This window comes from Primulina eburnea, chromosome 14 (genome assembly GCF_022965805.1).
Source record: "Primulina eburnea isolate SZY01 chromosome 14, ASM2296580v1, whole genome shotgun sequence".
Lineage (NCBI taxonomy): Eukaryota > Viridiplantae > Streptophyta > Magnoliopsida > Lamiales > Gesneriaceae > Primulina > Primulina eburnea.
The window spans coordinates 10,064,030-10,082,723 of NC_133114.1; the positions used below are offsets into that span (position 1 = coordinate 10,064,030).

Below are 18,694 nucleotides of genomic sequence, written 5' to 3' on the forward strand. Positions count from 1 at the left end.
GCTACAATCCAAGTTGAGCCCGATTTGATTATGAAAATCAAAGAAGCACATAGAAGAGATCAGAATGTGCAGAAATCTATTCAGATGGTCAAATCAGGACATATATCAGAATATTAGGTACGTGATCATGTGATGTACGTGAATAACCGTCTTGTCGTGCTAGATGTTGCAGATTTGAGACAGCAGATTCTGTCAGAGGCACATTGTAGTCGGTTCAGCATTCATCCTGGTGGCAGGAAGATGTATAATGACTTGAAGACACAGTTCTGGTGGAAACAGATGAAGTCAGACATTGCCGAATTTGTGTCTAAGTGCTTGAATTGCCAACAGGTGAAGGCTGAGAGAAAGAAGCCTGGAGGTTTACTTCAGAGTTTAGCCATTCCAGAATGGAAATGAGACCATGTTTCCATGGATTTCGTGACGAAGTTACCTCGATCATCCAGAGGCTGTGATGCGATTTGGGTCATTATTGACAGACTGACCAAATCAGCTTGTTTCATTCCGTACAGAATGACGTATAGACAAGATCAGATGGCGGAGATTTATATAAGAGAGGTAGTCAGATTGCATGGTGTGCCGAAGTCTATCGTATCAGATCGTGATCCACGATTCACTTCTCACTTTTGGCACAGTTTACAACAGGCTTTGGGTACGACATTACACCTGAGTACTGCTTATCATCCTCAGACAGACGGACAATCAGAACGGACTATCCAGACTCTAGAGGATATGTTGAGAGCCGTAGTACTAGATTTTGGTACTAGTTGGCAAGATTCCCTACCTCTTTGCGAATTTTCTTACAATAACAGCTATCAGACGAGCATTGAAATGGCACCGTTTGAAGCTTTATATGGTAAGAAGTGCAGATCTCCGCTCTACTGGGATGACATCTCAGAGGTACCAGAACTTGGACCAGATATGATTCGTCACATGACTGAGAAGGTGAAAATCATTCAGAAAAGAATGAAGACAGCACAGGATAGGCAAGCAAAATACGCCAATATTCGACGTAGACCATTAGTATTTGAGGCAGGAGATAGAGTATTCTTGAAGATTTCTCCTTTCAGAGGCATTGTAAGATTTGGAAAACGCGGGAAACTATCTCCCCGATACATTGGTCCTTACGAGATTCTTGAGAAGATTGGCGATCGTGCTTACAGACTTGCTCTTCCTCCTTCTCTGTCCGGAATACATGATGTGTTTCATGTATCAATGTTACGAAGATATATGCCAAATGCTTCTCATGTCATTCAACCTGACGAAGCTGAACTTGATCAGACTTTAAGCTATGTAGAACAACCGATACAGATACTTGATCGGAAAGAAAAGAAGCTCAGAACGAAGATTATTCCACTTGTGAAAGTTCAGTGGAGTCTTCATGGCATTGAAGAAGCGACTTGGGAGACAGAGGCAGATATGCGACAGAAACATCCTGAGTTATTTATATGATGTAAGTAATTATTCAGTTTGAGTTAATTACATCTTGTATATACTTGCATTGATTTAATGATATGCGATTTCGAGGACGAAATCATTTCTTAGAGAGGGAGAAATGTAAGGCTCGAGATACACTAATCGTCATTAATAGGATATTTAAGGATATTAGAAAGCACATCATAAGATGAAAGTACAAAATATTTCATGTGTGCTAGACCGCACCCGCGCTTAGAACAAGAGTGCACCCGCGGTTATAAATTGTGGAATTTTGGAATGTGCTGCCGAAGCAACACCGCACCCGCAGTATAGGAAGCACCGCACCCGCGGTGCATGGACAGTAAGTTGAACCATTTTTCCGTGGCGACACCGCACCCGCAGTGCTGCAGGGACCGCACCCGCGGTGGTGAGACCGCACCCGCGGTAATGCAAGAGGCGGTCGATGCATTTTGGAAAATGTTTGGGCTGCCGAGGGCATAGCGCACCCGCGCTCCTGCAAGTACCGCACCCGCGGTGATGCGTGTTATGCCAAGAATGAACCATGTGTTATGTTGCATGCAAGATATATATAGATTTGCTTCGATTCTTTCTTCATTTCAGCAGAGAGAGGGTCGAAATTCAGAAAGAAAGCTACCATTTCTTTTGATCTTTGGCTTGCGATTTTTCATGAGTTAGTTATCCACACTTGAATCCGACTTCGGTTTTGAGCTCCTCTCGTTATTGGCTACGAAGTGATGTAAGTTTTATTTAGTTCTAACATGTTTCGAGAATGACATGTAAAGGAAATGCTATTATGATTGTATTTAGTTGTTCTAGGGAGGATTATGAGATAATCGAAACTGGAACGAAGAACTGATATCGTATGCATTTCTTATGAATTTCAGAGTGTTTCGTACCAAGCTGTACCAATTTGGAGTATGGTTTTATGTATATGATTGGATTATGAGTTGAGGATGGTATATATTGTTATCTGTTGAGATTTGGATTGACCGGTATTAAGAATATACGTCGTTATGCCGTCAAATTGTATTGAGATTACGTAGTGACTTGGTTATGTGTGTGGATTAGATGAGTGATTGATAGATTGTATATCAACATTCCATTTCAGATTCGTCTTGGCGATCGTGACAACGATTGGACAACGAAAGGTATAGTACATGTATTGTTTGGGGAATCCCGACTCAAATGAGATCACATTTGAGTTTCCCAACCAAAATCACATACTTGTATTATTATCTAGATCTTGATATGATTATGATTGTTTATAGATTTGTTTATAGAACTTGTATGCAAATCTTGCTATGCTTTGTTTACAGATCATGTTGCATTGCATTAAGATGATTATGCTTGTTTACAGATTGTGTATTCATGCATTAAGATAGGAAAGTCTGCGAGATCATCCAGACTTCTAGACGTTCGGCGATATCACAGCTTAGGGGAAGATCACCGCCCCTATTGTAGATGCGGATACAGATCAGGCCGAAGTCTAGGAATAAGACGTACAGCACCTCGATTGGGAGGGTAGGTGACAGCCAGTGACGTCTTATTCACAACGGGATCCCTAGAGTTCTAGTCGAGTCGAGTCTAGACATGATTAGATTCGCATTGCATGATTTTATATGAATGACATTCATATCAGCATGTTTCATGTTTTAGATTGTTTTAATGCATGTATACATGTTTATACTGGGATTTGTTCTCACCGGTTTTCCGGCTGTTGTTATGTCTGTATGTGTGCATAACAACAGGTGGGGCAGGATCTGGGTCGAGACAGAGATGATCGTGTTAGCGTGGAGATCACGGGCGTAGCAGATGAACCAGTAGTTGTCTTTTATTATGTACTGTATTTTAATACTGGTTAGTTGAGGACATACAGAGCAAGACATGTATTTTATGTTGTATGTTGTAACATAAATAAAGAACTTATGCTTGTTTAGTTACATTTGATTTAATGTAAAAAGAGAAAAATTGACCCACATTTTAGAATAACGATCCATTTAATCCCAAGAAAAAGAATTAGAGCCCGGGTCCCCACAGCATCCCCCGTCGTTTAGAACATTAAGGACAGCTGTTGTTACCTCGCCTTCTATCACATCCCAAAATTTCTGAAAAAAGAAAACCGACATCCCATCTGGGCCTGGGGCTTTGTCTGGGTGCATGTCAAAGAGCGCCTTTCGTACTTCAAGAGCTGAGAAAGGCCACATAAAGTCGCATTAAGTTGTTCATCAATTTTTGGCAACACGCAATCTAGAACAAGCCTCCTTGCATCCGCTGAGGGATTATTTGTCGAGAGTAGATTACGAAAATATTGATCAATAATTTCAGCCATACCATTTTGCTCAATGCACCAGTCACCATGCGATGAAACCAAACCCTTGATGTGATTCGTTGATCGGCGTTTCGAGGCTCGGGCATGGAAGTACTTGGAATTGCGATCTCCATGTGCTAGCCAATTAACTCGACTGCGCTGTTTCCAATATACCTCTTCTTTATATGCGAGATGTTCGACCTCATCCTCAAGAACACGAATATGATGAACTGAGTTATGCCATGTGCTATGCGTTTTCAGAGCATTAAGCTGATGACGATTTAATCTGATCTGCCGAGGGAGATTCCTGAAGCGCTTGCCAGCCCACACCCGTAATGATTCCTTACATCTCAAGAGGCGGACCGGTAATGAGAGAGAGATATCCGACTTGCACCAGCCCCGTTCCACCACATCTTTACAGTCTGTTTCTCTAAGCCAGTGAGGTTCGAACTGAAACAAGTGAGGCTTACTAGTGGGTTGTTTCTGAGATCCCCTGAGATCAATCAGAATAGGCCTATGACCAGAATGAAAAGATTCCAACGAGTAAGCTTGAGAGGTTGGGTAGAGAAGCCTCCATTCAAACGTGGCAACAAACCTGTCAAGACGTGCAAATATAAGATCATCCGTAGAGCGACGATTAACCCATGTAAAAAAATCACCCACTCCATGAAGATCCTGAAGAGAGCAGTCATCTAGAACATTCCGAAATTCTCAACTCTGAGAGAGGGGCCGAGGATTACCCCCAGCTTTTTCACGGTCAAAACACATCTCATAAAATCACCCCCAACTAACCACGGAAGATGGCTAAACTCGCTCATGCAGTTTAAGCGACGAAGCAAATCCCAGGAGAAATGCCTGCGGCTAGTGTCAGGGTTACCGTAAAAACCAGTAAACCTCCAGTGCTTCTCATCATGTTGTATAGAGCAGTCAATATGGCCTAGAGAGTAAGAGTGAATGATAACATTAAAAGGAGGCTTCCACAGCAACATTAGTCCTCCACTTTTGCCTTTGCAATCTACACTGAAAGAACCGTTGAATCCCAAAACATCCTTCCACTTTTTGCATTTGTAACCCAAAATTTTAGTCTCACAAATGGAAAGGAGGGTTGGGCTCTTCTCCGCGACAAGTCGCTTAAGTTCGCGGAATGCTCGTTGGTTCCCAAGCCCTCGAGCATTCCAAGAAAAAAAACTCATTGGTGTCGGCGGGGTTGCTTAGCAACCGCCGCCGATGCAGAGAGATAAAGTGGGTCAGATGAAATATCAGCATTACGTTTCTGGCTGGAGTATGGAGATTTACCAGAAAAATCCTTATCAGGGTCAAACACGTTGCTGTTCAAATGACCGATGTGTGCTCCATGTTCACGTGCACGACGTATCCATTTTTTCGGCCTAGAATTCCTCAAGGTTTCGCCACTCTCCAATGGAACCAAGAAAAGAGGATCTGCCGGGGCGCTATTGTTGCAATTGGCACCATCATTGATAATAAGGTCAGAGGGCTTGACCAGAAGCGGATCGCGTGTTACACACCCTGAAGGTATGTCTAGACACTCCGGGGGGGACGAAGATTGTTTTCCAGTAAAACTTGTATCAAGACTGAGAGGGACTTGTATGATAGATTTTCCTTTATTCATAGCAACTAGAGCAGTGCTTCCAACATGCTCCGATTGAGAATCCGAGTCAGTACTCCGAGTGTCTTCACTAGGATGATAAAATTTACTCGGGGGAGATTTACGATTTTTATCACCACCACGCGGGCTACTTGCCCTAATACAAGTACCATACGGTAGTTTACCTATCGCCGCTGGAGAAGATGAACAGTCCCGAAATGAATGGCCTATACATCCACAATTGTAGCAGAAATCGGGAAGACGTTCATACGCTAGGATGACAAAAATTTCCTCAGCTTCTTTGTTGATGGTGACCGTAATAGATTGCTTGAGAGGTTTAGATATAGCAATACAGACCTTGATCCTTGCAAATTTTCCCATGGCTAAACCATTCTCACGAGTATCGATTTCCTCAACCACCCCGATTTGACTTCCCAATTTCAGAAGAATATCCTTATGCCTGAAGATGAGTGGTAAATTATAGCATTGAATCCAAAGAGATATTTCATCAAAATTCATATTACTAGGGTTTTGCAGACCTTGGAGCGCTGAGAAGATAACCAGATCACGAAAAAAATTCCAAGGGCCAGCCTGAAGGGCCCGGCGTCGATCTATGGGAGATGTGAAATCCATGATGAAAATATTTTCTCCCATCGATCCAATCTCAGTTGGTTTCACAGCCTGAAGAATTATCGGCATTTGTTTTTTAAAAGCTTCGCAGTTAATCATGTTAGGGGAGAAATTTTGGCCACTGGGTTCTAGATCTGACTCATCTAGTGCTAGGGTTGCCGCACGATCAGTTGAGTTTGAAAGCTTCAATTCTGTCACCAAGCGTGCCACTTCATCCGGATCCATGCTCAGAGATATAGTTGAGGGGAATTTCTCACCAAAACAAACGAAATATGTTACTGTCAATTAAGAAGAAGACCCACAGTAGGTAGGAGAGAAAACCTACAGGCGGTAGGAATTAGCGATTCTAATTCTTGAATTTATTGAGTGCATGTTTTATTTGTTTTGATGATTTAAAAATTTGATCACATTTGAATGATTTTGTGTATTATAATTGATATAGAGATATGAAATTATAATATTGTTGTGAAAAAGTAAAAATTTATGGTAAAAAGTAAAAATCTCAAACTCTCAAAATTTACCAAACTACACACTTTATAATATTTTTCTCTCTACTCAATTGTGATTTTCTTCACAAATGAGAGATCTATTTATAGAGTTTCATTACACATAATCCAAAAAATAAAATACATCATTACCTACATCATCACACACAAATTTCTAATTTTACAACTCTTATTTTCAACATTCAAATATTCAACTATTACTTTTCAATATTCAAATCATTTATTTTCAACACTCCCCCTTGTGATGATACGATGATGTCTTCATTACGTGTTTTGTACTGCCTCGTTAAAAACCTTACTTGGAAAAACCCATTGGGATAAAAACCATAGTAAGGGAAAAAGAGTGCAGTCACGTAAACTCCCCCTGATGTTGACATGAACAATTCTTCACAAATTTCGTAGATTGCGCATCCCAATATTAAATATGTGTTTTCTGAATATTGACGTAGGAAGTGCCTTTGTGAAGAGATCTGATGAGTTTTCACTTGATTGAATGTGACGAACATCAATACAAATATTCTTCTCAAGCTCCATGGTGAATGCGCTTTTTATGTATCCTTCTTTCATTTGAGCAACACATACAACATTATCTTCATATAGTATCACAGGCTTCTCATCGAATGATAATCCGCATGAAATTTGGATATGTTGGGTCATTGATTTTAACCACACACATTCACGACTTGCTTCATGTAGTGCAATAATCTCGGCATGATTTGATGAATTTGTTACGAGCGTTTGTTTCTGTGAACGCCAAGATATTGCAGTGCCTCCACGAGTAAATACATATCCAGTTTGGGAACGTGCCTTGTGTGGATCAGATAAGTATCCAGCATCAGCATAACCAATTATACTTGGATTAGCGTCTTTTGAATACAAAAGTCCCAAGTCTGTCGTTCCTCGTAGATAACGGAATATATGTTTAATTCCGTTCCAGTGTCTCTTTGTTGGATATGTGCTAAATCTTGCCAACAGATTCATGGCAAAAGATTATATCAGGCCTTGTACAATTTGTAAGGTACATAAGGGCACCGATGGCACTTAGATATGGTACTTCTGGACCAAGAATATCTTCATCATCTTCACATGGACAGAATGGATCCTTTTCTATGTTTAATGATCTAACAACCATTCGAGTACTTAAAAGATTTGCTTTATCCATATTAAAACGTTTAAGAATCTTTTCTATATAATTTGTCTGGTGAACAAACATTCCACATTCTTTTTGTTCAATTTGTAAACCCAGACAATACTTGGTTTTTCCAAGATCCTTCATTTCAAATTCTTCCTTCAAGTATGACACAACTTCTTGAATTTCCTTATTCGTTCCAATGATGTTTAAATCATCAACATATACAGCAATATTACGCATCCGGATGTTGTTTTCTTAATGAAAACACAAGGACATATTGAATTATTTACATATTTCTTTTACATCAAGTGATCACTTAGTCGATTATACCACATTCGACCTGATTGCTTTAACCCATATAATGATCTTTGTAATTTCACAGAATAATATTTCCTGGGTTTTGAACTTTGTGCTTCAGGCATATTAAATCCTTCAGGGATTTTCATATATATTACTATCAAGTGATCCATATAAGTAAGCTGTAACAACATCCATAAGACGCATTTCTAAATTTTCAGATACCGCCAAGCTAATCAAATACCGAAACGTAATTGCATCCATCACAGGAGAATACGTTTCTTCATAATCAATTTCAGGCCTTTGAGAAAAACCTTGTGCAACAAGTCGAGCTTTATATCTTACTATTTCATTTTTCTCATTTCGCTTTCGAATAAAAACTCATTCGTATCCAACAGGTTTTACACCTTCAGTGTAAGGACTATAGGTCCAAAAACATTACGTTTATTTAGCGAATCTAATTCAACCTGGATGGCATCTTTCCATTTTATCCAATCCTGCCGATTTTTACATTCACCAAAAGATTTTGGTTCATGATCTTCGTTATCATTTATGATGTCGATTGCCACATTATAAGAAAATATATCATCAATTTCATCTATATCTTTTCGGTTCCATATTTTTCTAGTATTAATGTAATTGATAGAGATTTCATGATTCTCGTCAGTTTGTGGTTCTGACAGAACATTTTCATCATCATGTGTTTCTTCAGGAACACCATTCTCTATTTTGTGATCATCGTGTGTTTCTTCAGAAACATCATTCTTTATTTTGTGATCATCGTGTTTCTCTATTAATTTTCTTTTTCGAGGATTTTTATCCTTGGAACCGACTGGCCTTCCACGCTTAAGGCGTTTAATAACATCATGTAATGACCAGATTTAATTATATATTATTTGGTTATAATTAAGATTAATTATTTTTAATTGAGGAATTTAAAATAATTAAGCCAAATAATTAAATTGTGTGTTTATACATATTTAAATTTTATAACACACAAGAGTTGAAATAATATTGACCGGGTCAAATTTCGAACTCCGAAGAGATAAAAGATAAACACACATATAATATATATATATATATATATATATATATATATATATATATATATATATTATATAAAATATTAATCATCATCATCATCGATTTCCACCTTTCTTCCGTAAACTCCATTTGCAAACTTTCAACTCATTTTCGCCACCTTTGACCGTCGATTGTGGCCACACCGGTCGTCGAAAAATTCAAATAAATATACGGTTGGAAAGCTCTTGACGTAAGCTTTCCATTGATACCACTCTTGCTAGGTAAAATCGTGATTCCTGAAAACCCGTCAAAAAGCGCCGCCGGTTTCGCCGTTGAAATCGACGTCTTCCGCCGCTCAAAACTAAAAATTGATTGAGGGTTTTGTTCCTTGTGGTGTAAGCTTTCGTTTGATACCAATTTTGCAAAATTTCGAGAACCTACCGTTTTTCTGTGTGATTCCGGTCGTCTTCTCCGGCGAGGTTGCCGCATGTAGCCGGTTGGCTTCGGTTTAGTCTCGAGTTTAGCAATTGTTATTTGAAGAATAAGCTGTATCGGTGCGAATTATTATCTATGTGAATTTAATTCAATTTCGACTCAAATAATGTATCATTATTGATAAATTAATGGGTTATTGTTGTAGGTTCCGGAATTGTGCGAGTTGGAGGTATATCTGGTGAACCTAGAATTTATCGCCACCGCTTAAATATTAGTTTAGCGTCATTTAAAGCTAAAAAGAATAATTGCGACGATAAAATAAAAAAGATTGATTTTAGGCATTTTAGTTGAATATTGGAATTTTAAGAATTTAAAATGCCTAAATTGTTGAAATTGGATTTTTAGTGAATTTAAATGGTTGTGGAATTTTTATATGATAATAAGACCATTTAAATTAATATTCAGGTGATTTGTCTGAGTTGGCAATTCCAGGATTTTCTTGAGGATTTAAGTTACTGGTAAATTAGTTGAGGTACGTAGAGATCAGTTATTTTCACGATGTCTGACAGAGGCATCTGATGATCCTGTGTATGATTTATTTGCTATTTGCTGATTTATGTGATATTATATGCTGACTCGCATATTATCAGTTGGTAATTGATGTGCAAAATAAAATAAAATATTTCTTTGGTTCACACACATTTTATTTTCGTTAGACACATCAATACCACTGAACATATCATATTGAGCCTATCTGTTATTGAGATCCAGTTATATTTCGATTGAGATCTGTATATGATATTATATTGTGTCTTGTGGATTTTGGGCACCTTGACTCGGTCCGGCTTAGGTAGTTGCTGGCATCAAGTGTGAAGCCATATTCCCAGACACTGTCCGCTGAGTCGTGGACAGGTCCGCTGAGTCGTGGACCAGCTCGAGCATATTATGATTGTTGATATCGATCCTTTGATTCCTGATATCCTGATATCTTGCACCTATTCATGCATGGCATTCATGCATGGCATCATTGCATTTCTATGTCATATATCGTGGTTTCTTGATGTCTCGTACTGGGGTTACTGACCCCCGAGAGAGGGCTGTCGTGTCTTTTGTGTGTGGACATGACAGGTGGTACAGGTGGTTCGACCTCAGGTGCTCGAGAGGAAGCCTCGGGAAGTACCAGAGCTCCTTGAGAGTAGGCTCAGTTGTATTTAGGTACTGCGTGGTGTTGCTGTCTCCCAGATATTATATGTATATATTTGGAGGATTGTATTATGATATTATCGAGCCTTGTCGGCTCTATGATATTTTGGTTTGTATATGTCATGAGCGTGTCTGGCTGGCACGTGTGTATGCTGTTGTGTTTATTGAGGGCACATGTTGTTTATTTTGAGTATTCGATTTTCTGGTATGTCCTATTTACAGGAAGGTCATGCCGAAATTTTTATAGGCCCAAACGCAAATTTTTAACTCACTTTTCCGCTGTTTACTGATTAATCAAGATTGCATATTAATAAATCGTGATTAGGATAACGGGCCCTCACAGTTGGTATCAGAGCGTAGACTGGGATACGCTCGCACTAGAGTTAGTACACTCGAGTTTAGGCACAAGAAATTTGTGCGCATGTGTTTGATTATTTGAAATTACTTGCTCTTGCCTGGAATGAATTGCATGTTAGTATCTTAGGGATATGACATGTAGATTATACATTTGAGTTTTATTTCAGTGTGTTGGCTTACATTGAGGTTATTGAATATTTTGGGAATTTAACCTTAAATCCTGTAGAATGGCAACTAGAGGAAATAAAGGGAAAGGAAAAGAAGTGGCTCAGGAGTCTGGGGCACAGAATATCGGAGGAAATGATAGAGTTCCTCGAGGTAGACGTGGGCGTGCTGCTGCAGAGATAGCCGCTAAAGCTGATGCAGAGGTAGAACAGTTAGTGCACCGAGTTGATGAAATGGAATTGGCTGTAGCTCGATTTCAGAATATGCATCCTGCGAAATTCTTTGGAAATGAAGGCAGTGATCGAGCAGAAGGATGGTTGAAACATATGGAATTCTTGTTCAACACAGTACATTATGATGCTGATAGAAGGTTAACTATGGCAGTCCTCCAACTACGGGATCGTGCACAGCGTTGGTGGGAGGCTACTACAAATGTACTGCAGCAAACAGGTAGTCAGATTACTTGGGAGGTGTTTCGTGCTAAATTTCTCCAAGAATATGCTCCACCATCCTACTACTCAGCCAGAGAATCTGAATTTCATCGACTCGTTCAGGGTAATATGTCTGTGGAAGAATATGCTCGACAACTTTCTGCTCTTCTCACTTATGTACCACATGTGGCCGTGAGTGAAAAGGGGAAAATTTCAAAATTTTTGGAAGGACTGGACTACCAAATACATGCAATGGTTATGGCTGGATCGCCTACAACTTATGCCGAAGCTGTTGACAAGGTGATTGGAATTGAAGCTGGATTGAAAAGGGGTAGACAACCACAGGCTCCACAAATGCCTAGTGGTAGTTCATTTTTTTCAGCAGGTACACCATCTTTTCCATCTCAGCAGTCATACCAACAGCAGAAACAAAAACAATTCAGACCAAAAAGAAAACAGTTCAAAAAGAAATATCAGTCCAGTTCCTCTAGTTCGAGCGGTTCGCAAAGTGCAACAGGTGGACAGTACCCCGTGATTTACTGTGATCGATGCGGAGGAAGACATCCTACTGCACAGTGTAGTGGAGTATTGGGTTCATGTCATACTTGTGGTCAGTTAGGGCATTTTGCCAGAGTTTGTCCGAACCGTGCACAGGGACAGATGCAGCCACAACAGTTGCCTTATGCCAGAGGTAGTTTTCCAGGTGGCTCATCTCAGCGACCATTTTCTCCTGCACCATCCTACCAGCAGTCCAGTTACCCACAGGTCAGGGGTAATGTGCCACAGTCTTTCCAAGGTCCTCAACAAGCTCGAGTATATGTTTTGACCGAGGATCAGGCTAGAGAGGCTCCAGGCGGGGTGATCGCAGGTACTTGCCTTATTTACGATCATATTGCACGAGTTTTATTTGATACTGGGGCATCTCATTCATTCATTGCATCTGATTATGTTGATGAATATGAACTCTGGACTACACCATTTCATGAAACTGTATCTGTGTCTACGCCAGCTGGTCGATTTATTCTATCTGGGCAAATTGTGTTAGATTGTATGTTGCATTTCGATGATAGCATTATGATCACAAACTTGATTGTATTACCGATGCATGATTTTGATTGTATCATTGGTATGGACACACTGTCTAGTTATCGAGCCACTGTAGATTGTTTTCATGGTGTAGTACGATTTAGGCCATACTATGGTAGCAAATGGAATTTTTATGGTCGAGGATCACAGGCTAAGATACCGTTAGTCTCAGCGATGGAAATGTTTAAATTATTATCTTTAGGAAATGAGAGATATATGGTTTATGCTGTGGATGCTACCAAGAAAGAACCGAAATTATCTGATATCCCAGTAGCGAAAGAATTTCCTGATGTCTTTCCTGAAGAAATACCAGGCTTTCCACCGCAGAGAAAAGTTGATTTTAGCATCGAATTGATGCCGGGTACTGCGCCGATCTCTAGAGCGCCGTACAGAATGGCTCCTGCAGAACTAAAAGAATTGAAAGAGCAGTTACAGGATTTACTCGAAAAAGGTTATATACGCCCTAGTATGTCACCCTGGGGAGCACATGTACTATTCGTAAAGAAGAAAGATGGTTCCATGAGGATGTGCATTGATTATAGGCAGCTCAATCGAGTTACTGTTAAAAATAATTACCCTCTGCCTAGAATTGATGACTTGTTTGATCAGCTTCAAGGAAATTCTGTTTATTCGAAGATTGATCATCGATCAGGATACCATCAACTTCGGGTTAGAGAAGAAGATGTTCCTAAAACAGCTTTTAGAACTAGATATGGGCATTATGAATTTCTAGTAATGCCATTTGGTTTAACAAATGCACCAGCAGTGTTTATGGATTTGATGAATAGAGTATTCAGAAATTTTCTGGATAAATTTGTTATTGTCTTTATTGATGATATACTGGTGTATTCGAGATCAAAACGGGAACATAAAGAGCATTTACGATTGGTTCTTCAAACACTTCGAGATTCTCAATTGTATGCTAAGTTGTCGAAGTGTGAATTTTGGATGGATAGCGTGATATTTTTGGGTCACGTGATATCAGCCCAAGGTATATCTGTAGATCCGAGCAAAGTAGAAGCAGTCCTGAATTGGGCTAGACCAACCAATATACCAGAGATTCGAAGTTTTATGGGATTGGCTGGTTATTACAGACGATTCATTGAAGGATTTTCGCAGATTGCCCGACCTATTACCCAACTGACTAAGAAAGATGCAAGATTTATTTGGTCACATGAATGTGAGAATAGTTTTCTTACATTGAAAGAGAAGTTGACAACAGCACCAGTGTTGGCATTACCATCTGGATCAGGTGGATTTGTGGTTTGTACTGATGCATCATCAAGAGGTTTGGGATGTGTTTTAATGCAACATGGAAAAGTTATTGCCTATGCTTCAAGGCAATTGAAAACACATGAATCCCGATATCCAGTTCATGATCTTGAACTAGCAGCCATTGTTTTTGCTTTAAAAGTTTGGCGACATTATCTATACGGTGAGCAGTTTATTATCTACTCAGATCATAAGAGTTTGAAATATCTGTTTACTCAATCAGAACTGAATATGAGGCAGAGACGATGGTTAGATTTGTTGAAAGATTTTGACTGTGAAATACAGTATCGGCCAGGAAAAATGAATCAAGTTGCTGATGCATTAAGCCGGAAGTATCAGGATGTTATGATAGCATCTATCCATGTCTGACAGAATTATGATGATTTATGTACTTCTGGTTTGAATTTTCAGCCGAAAGGCAATCATTTTATTGTATCTGCTTTACAATTTGAGCCGAAGATTATTTCGAAAATCAAAAAAGCTCAAAAGAATGATTCACAGGTTCAGAAATCGAAAGATCTGGTTTTGTCTGGTAACCCAGATAAATACAATATCTCATCAGATGGTTGTTTACGAATGAATAACAGATTGGTGGTACCAAATATCACAGGATTGAGAGAAGCATTGCTTCAAGAGGCACATTGTAGCCGTCATAGTGTCCATCCTGGTACTCATAGAATGTACCACATACTGAAGCCATATTTCTGGTGGGATGCGATGAAAAGAGACATTTCAGAATTTGTAGCGAAATGTTTGACATGCCAGCAGGTTAAAGCCGAGAGAATGAAACCTGGAGGTATGTTACAGAGTTTAGAAATACCACAATGGAACTGGGAACATATTGCAATGGATTTCGTGACTCACTTGCCCAGATCAAACAGAGGTTGTGATGCAATCTGGGTGATAGTCGACAGATTGTCCAAATCAGCACACTTTATTCCATATGATCGTACTTATGCTTATAATAAAATGGCACGATTATATGTGGATAATGTTATTCGATTGCATGGAGTTCCAGTATCTATTGTATCTGACCGAGATCCTAGATTTGCTTCTAAGTTTTGGAGTAGTCTTCAGAATGCTTTGGGTACTAAGTTGGCAATGAGTACAGCTTATCATCCCCAAACAGATGGTCACACAGAGAGGACTATACAAACTTTGGAAGATATGTTACGATCAGTGGTTATGGATTTTGGTGGAAACTGGCAAGAATCTTTACCCTTGGTTGAATTCTCCTACAATAAAAGTTTTCAAACAACTATTGGGATGGCACCATTCGAAGCTTTGTATGGTAGAAGGTGTCGATCGCCCGTATGTTGGAATGAAGTTGGAGAAAAACCATTGGCACAACATGAGTTTGTTGAAGAAATGAATGAAAAGATTAATTTGATTAGAAAAAGAATGAAAGCATCATAGGATCGTCAAGCTAGCTACGCAAATAAAAGACGTAGACCTTTAGAATTTCAAGTTGGCGATCAAGTTTTCTTGAAAGTTTCACCGTTTCGTGGAACGATGAGATTTGGGCGAAAAGGGAAGTTAGCTCCACGTTATCTTGGACCGTATACTATTATTGAGAGGATCGGTTTATTGGCTTATAGATTGGACTTGCCGCAGAGTTTGTCTGCTATTCATGATGTGTTTCATGTATCTATGCTGCGGAAGTATGAGCCAGATCCATCTCATGTTCTGAGACCCGAGGATATGGAGTTGGACAGTTCTCTTAGCTATGTTGAGTATCCTATACAGATTCTTAATCGGAAGGATAAGCAACTTCGAAATAAGACGATTCCACTGGTTATGGTACAGTGGAGTAGACATGGGACTGAGGAGACTACATGGGAATTGGAGGCTAAAATGCGGCAAGAATGGCCTCACTTGTTTGAAACTGTCACAAATTATTCCATGTACTCTGACTTTCCTATGTACTATCAGTGGTAGATGTGTGACTAGGTTGTATATGAGGGGTGTGTTGTGTGTTTTGATTTCGAGGACGAAATCTTTTGTTAGAGGGGGAGAAATGTAATGACCAGATTTAATTATATATTATTTGGCGATAATTAAGATTAATTATTTTTAATTGAGGAATTTAAAATAATTAAGCCAAATAATTAAATTGTGTGTTTATGCATATTTAAATTTTATAACACACAAGAGTTGAAATAATATTGACCGGGTCAAATTTCGAACTCCGAAGATATAAAAGATAAACACACATATAATATATATATATATCCATTTGCAAACTTTCAACTCATTTTCGCCACCTTTGACCGTCGATTGTGGCCACACCGGTCGTCGAAAAATTCAAATAAATATACGGTTGGAAAGCTCTTGATGTAAGCTTTCCATTGATACCACTCTTGCTAGGTAAAATCGTGATTCCTGAAAACCCGTCAAAAAGAGCCGCCGGTTTCGCCGTCGAAATCGACATCTTCCGCCGCTCAAAACTAAAAATTGATTGAGGGGTTTTGTTCCTTGTGGTGTAAGCTTTCGTTTGATACCAATTTTGCAAAATTTCGAGAACCTACCGTTTTTCTGTGTGATTCCGGTCGTCTTCTCCGGCGAGGTTGCCGCCTGTAGCCGGTTGGCTTCGGTTTAGTCTCGAGTTTAGCAATTGTTATTGGAAGAATAAGCTGTATCGGTGCGAATTATTATCTATGTGAATTTAATTCAATTTCGACTCAAATAATGTATCATTATTGATAAATTATTGGGTTATTGTTGTAGGTTCCGGAATTGTGCGAGTTGGAGGTATATCTGGTGAACCTAGAATTTATTGCCACCGCTTAAATATTAGTTTAGCGTCATTTAAAGCTAAAAAGAATAATTGCGACGATAAAATAAAAAAGATTGATTTTAGGCATTTTAGTTGAATATTGGAATTTTAAGAATTTAAAATGCCTAAATTTTTGAAATTGGATTTTTAGTGAATTTAAATGGTTGTGGAATTTTTATATGATAATAAGACCATTTAAATTAATATTCAGGTGATTTGTCTGAGTTGGCAATTTCCAGGATTTTCTTGAGGATTTAAGTTACTGGTAAATTAGTTGAGGTACGTAGAGATCAGTTATTTTCACGATGTCTGACAGAGGCATCTGATGATCCTGTGTATGATTTATTTGCTATTTGCTGATTTATGTGATATTATATGCTGACTCGCATATTATCAGTTGGTAATTGATGTGCAAAATAAAATAAAATATTTCTTTGGTTCACACACATTTTATTTTCGTTAGACACATCAATACCACTGAACATATCATATTGAGCCTATCTGTTATTGAGATCCAGTTATATTTCGATTGAGATCTGTATATGATATTATATTGTGTCTTGTGGATTTTGGGCACCTTGACTCGGTCCGGCTTAGGTAGTTGCTGGCATCAAGTGTGAAGCCATATTCCCAGACACTGTCCGCTGAGTCGTGGACAGGTCCGCTGAGTCGTGGACCAGCTCGAGCATATTATGATTGTTGATATCGATCCTTTGATTCCTGATATCCTGATATCTTGCACCTATTCATGCATTGCATTCATGCATGGCATCATTGCATTTCTATGTCATATATCGTGGTTTCTTGATGTCTCGTACTGGGGTTACTGACCCCCGAGAGAGGGCTGTCGTGTCTTTTGTGTGTGGACATGACAGGTGGTACAGGTGGTTCGACCTCAGGTGCTCGAGAGGAAGCCTCGGGAAGTACCAGAGCTCCTTGAGAGTAGGCTCAGTTGTATTTAGGTACTGCGTGGTGTTGCTGTCTCCCAGATATTATATGTATATATTTGGAGGATTGTATTATGATATTATCGAGCCTTGTCGGCTCTATGATATTTTGGTTTGTATATGTCATGAGCGTGTCTGGCTGGCACGTGTGTATGCTGTTGTGTTTATTGAGGGCACATGTTGTTTATTTTGAGTATTCGATTTTCTGGTATGTCCTATTTACAGGAAGGTCATGCCGAAATTTTTATAGGCCCAAACGCAAATTTTTAACTCACTTTTCCGCTGTTTACTGATTAATCAAGATTGCATATTAATAAATCGTGATTAGGATAACGGGCCCTCACACATCATGAGTATCTTCCATTTGTTTCTTTGAAATTTTAATTCGAGCAGGGGCATTTGCAGCATGTATATATGATTTAGTTACCCCTTTTGTGTCTTCAAATGCATCTGGTATTTGATTTGCTATTCTTTATAAGTGTACAATTTGTTGTACATCTTTTTCACATTGTTTTGTTCTTGGATCCAGATGTAACAATGATGATACATACCATGTAATTTCCTTTTCGGTATGTTTCTGTTCTCCCCCTAACATTGGGAAGATTTCCTCATTAAAATGACAATCAGCAAAACGTGCTGTGAACACGTCGCCTGTCTGAGGTTCAAGATATCGAATGATTGATGGACTATCATAACCGATATAAATTCCAACCTTTCTTTGAGGTCCCATTTTCTTTCGTTGTGGTGGTGCAATAGGCACATACACCATACATCAAAAAATTCTCAGATGAGAAATGTCTGGTTCTTTACCAAATGCAAGCTGTAACGGGGAGTATTTATGATATGCGCTTGGTCTGATGCGAATTAATGAAGCAGCATGTAAAATTGCATGTCCCCATATAGAAATAGGGAGCTTTGTTTTCATAATCATTGGTCTAACAATCATTTGCAGACGTTTAATCAATGATTCAGCCAATCCATTCTGTGTATGTACATGAGCAACATGATGCTCAACAATGATTCCCATAGACATACAATAATCATTGAAAGTCTGGGAAGTAAATTCACCAGCATTATCAAGTTTAA

General features: G+C 39.0%; 2 protein-coding genes and 1 long non-coding RNA gene across 3 annotated transcripts; 2 read left to right on the plus strand and 1 right to left on the minus strand.

Annotated features, from left to right (window-relative positions):
- Window positions 1–3,523: 3,523 nt before the first annotated feature.
- Window positions 3,524–4,935, minus strand: LOC140811152 (uncharacterized). The gene is made up of 2 exons (XM_073169028.1): window positions 4,483–4,935; window positions 3,524–4,417 (listed from the first exon to the last, which is right to left on the minus strand). The coding sequence occupies exons 1-2, from the start codon at window positions 4,933–4,935 to the stop codon at window positions 3,524–3,526; spliced, it is 1,347 nt and encodes a 448-aa protein (XP_073025129.1).
- A 10,462-nt stretch (window positions 4,936–15,397) lies between these two features.
- LOC140811154 (uncharacterized) lies at window positions 15,398–15,823 on the plus strand. Its single transcript, XM_073169029.1, has one exon. The coding sequence runs from the start codon at window positions 15,398–15,400 to the stop codon at window positions 15,821–15,823; it is 426 nt and encodes a 141-aa protein (XP_073025130.1).
- Window positions 15,824–16,122: 299 nt separating this feature from the next.
- On the plus strand, window positions 16,123–17,942 carry LOC140812774 (uncharacterized). The gene is made up of 3 exons (XR_012113747.1): window positions 16,123–16,526; window positions 16,613–16,636; window positions 16,873–17,942. It is a non-coding gene; the product is annotated as an uncharacterized lncRNA (long non-coding RNA).
- The last annotated feature ends 752 nt before the right edge of the window (window positions 17,943–18,694 follow it).

Bases quoted from the DNA above. Each gene is read 5' to 3' on its own strand.
- LOC140811154 (XM_073169029.1), top strand. From the start codon at position 15,398: ATGAGATTTGGGCGAAAAGGGAAGTTAGCTCCACGTTATCTTGGACCG.
- LOC140811152 (XM_073169028.1), bottom strand. From the start codon at position 4,935: ATGAGTTTTTTTTCTTGGAATGCTCGAGGGCTTGGGAACCAACGAGCA. The intron at 4,418-4,482 runs GTAATCCTCGGC...TGCTCTCTTCAG, and splicing joins TGACCGTGAAAAAGCTGGGG to GATCTTCATGGAGTGGGTGA.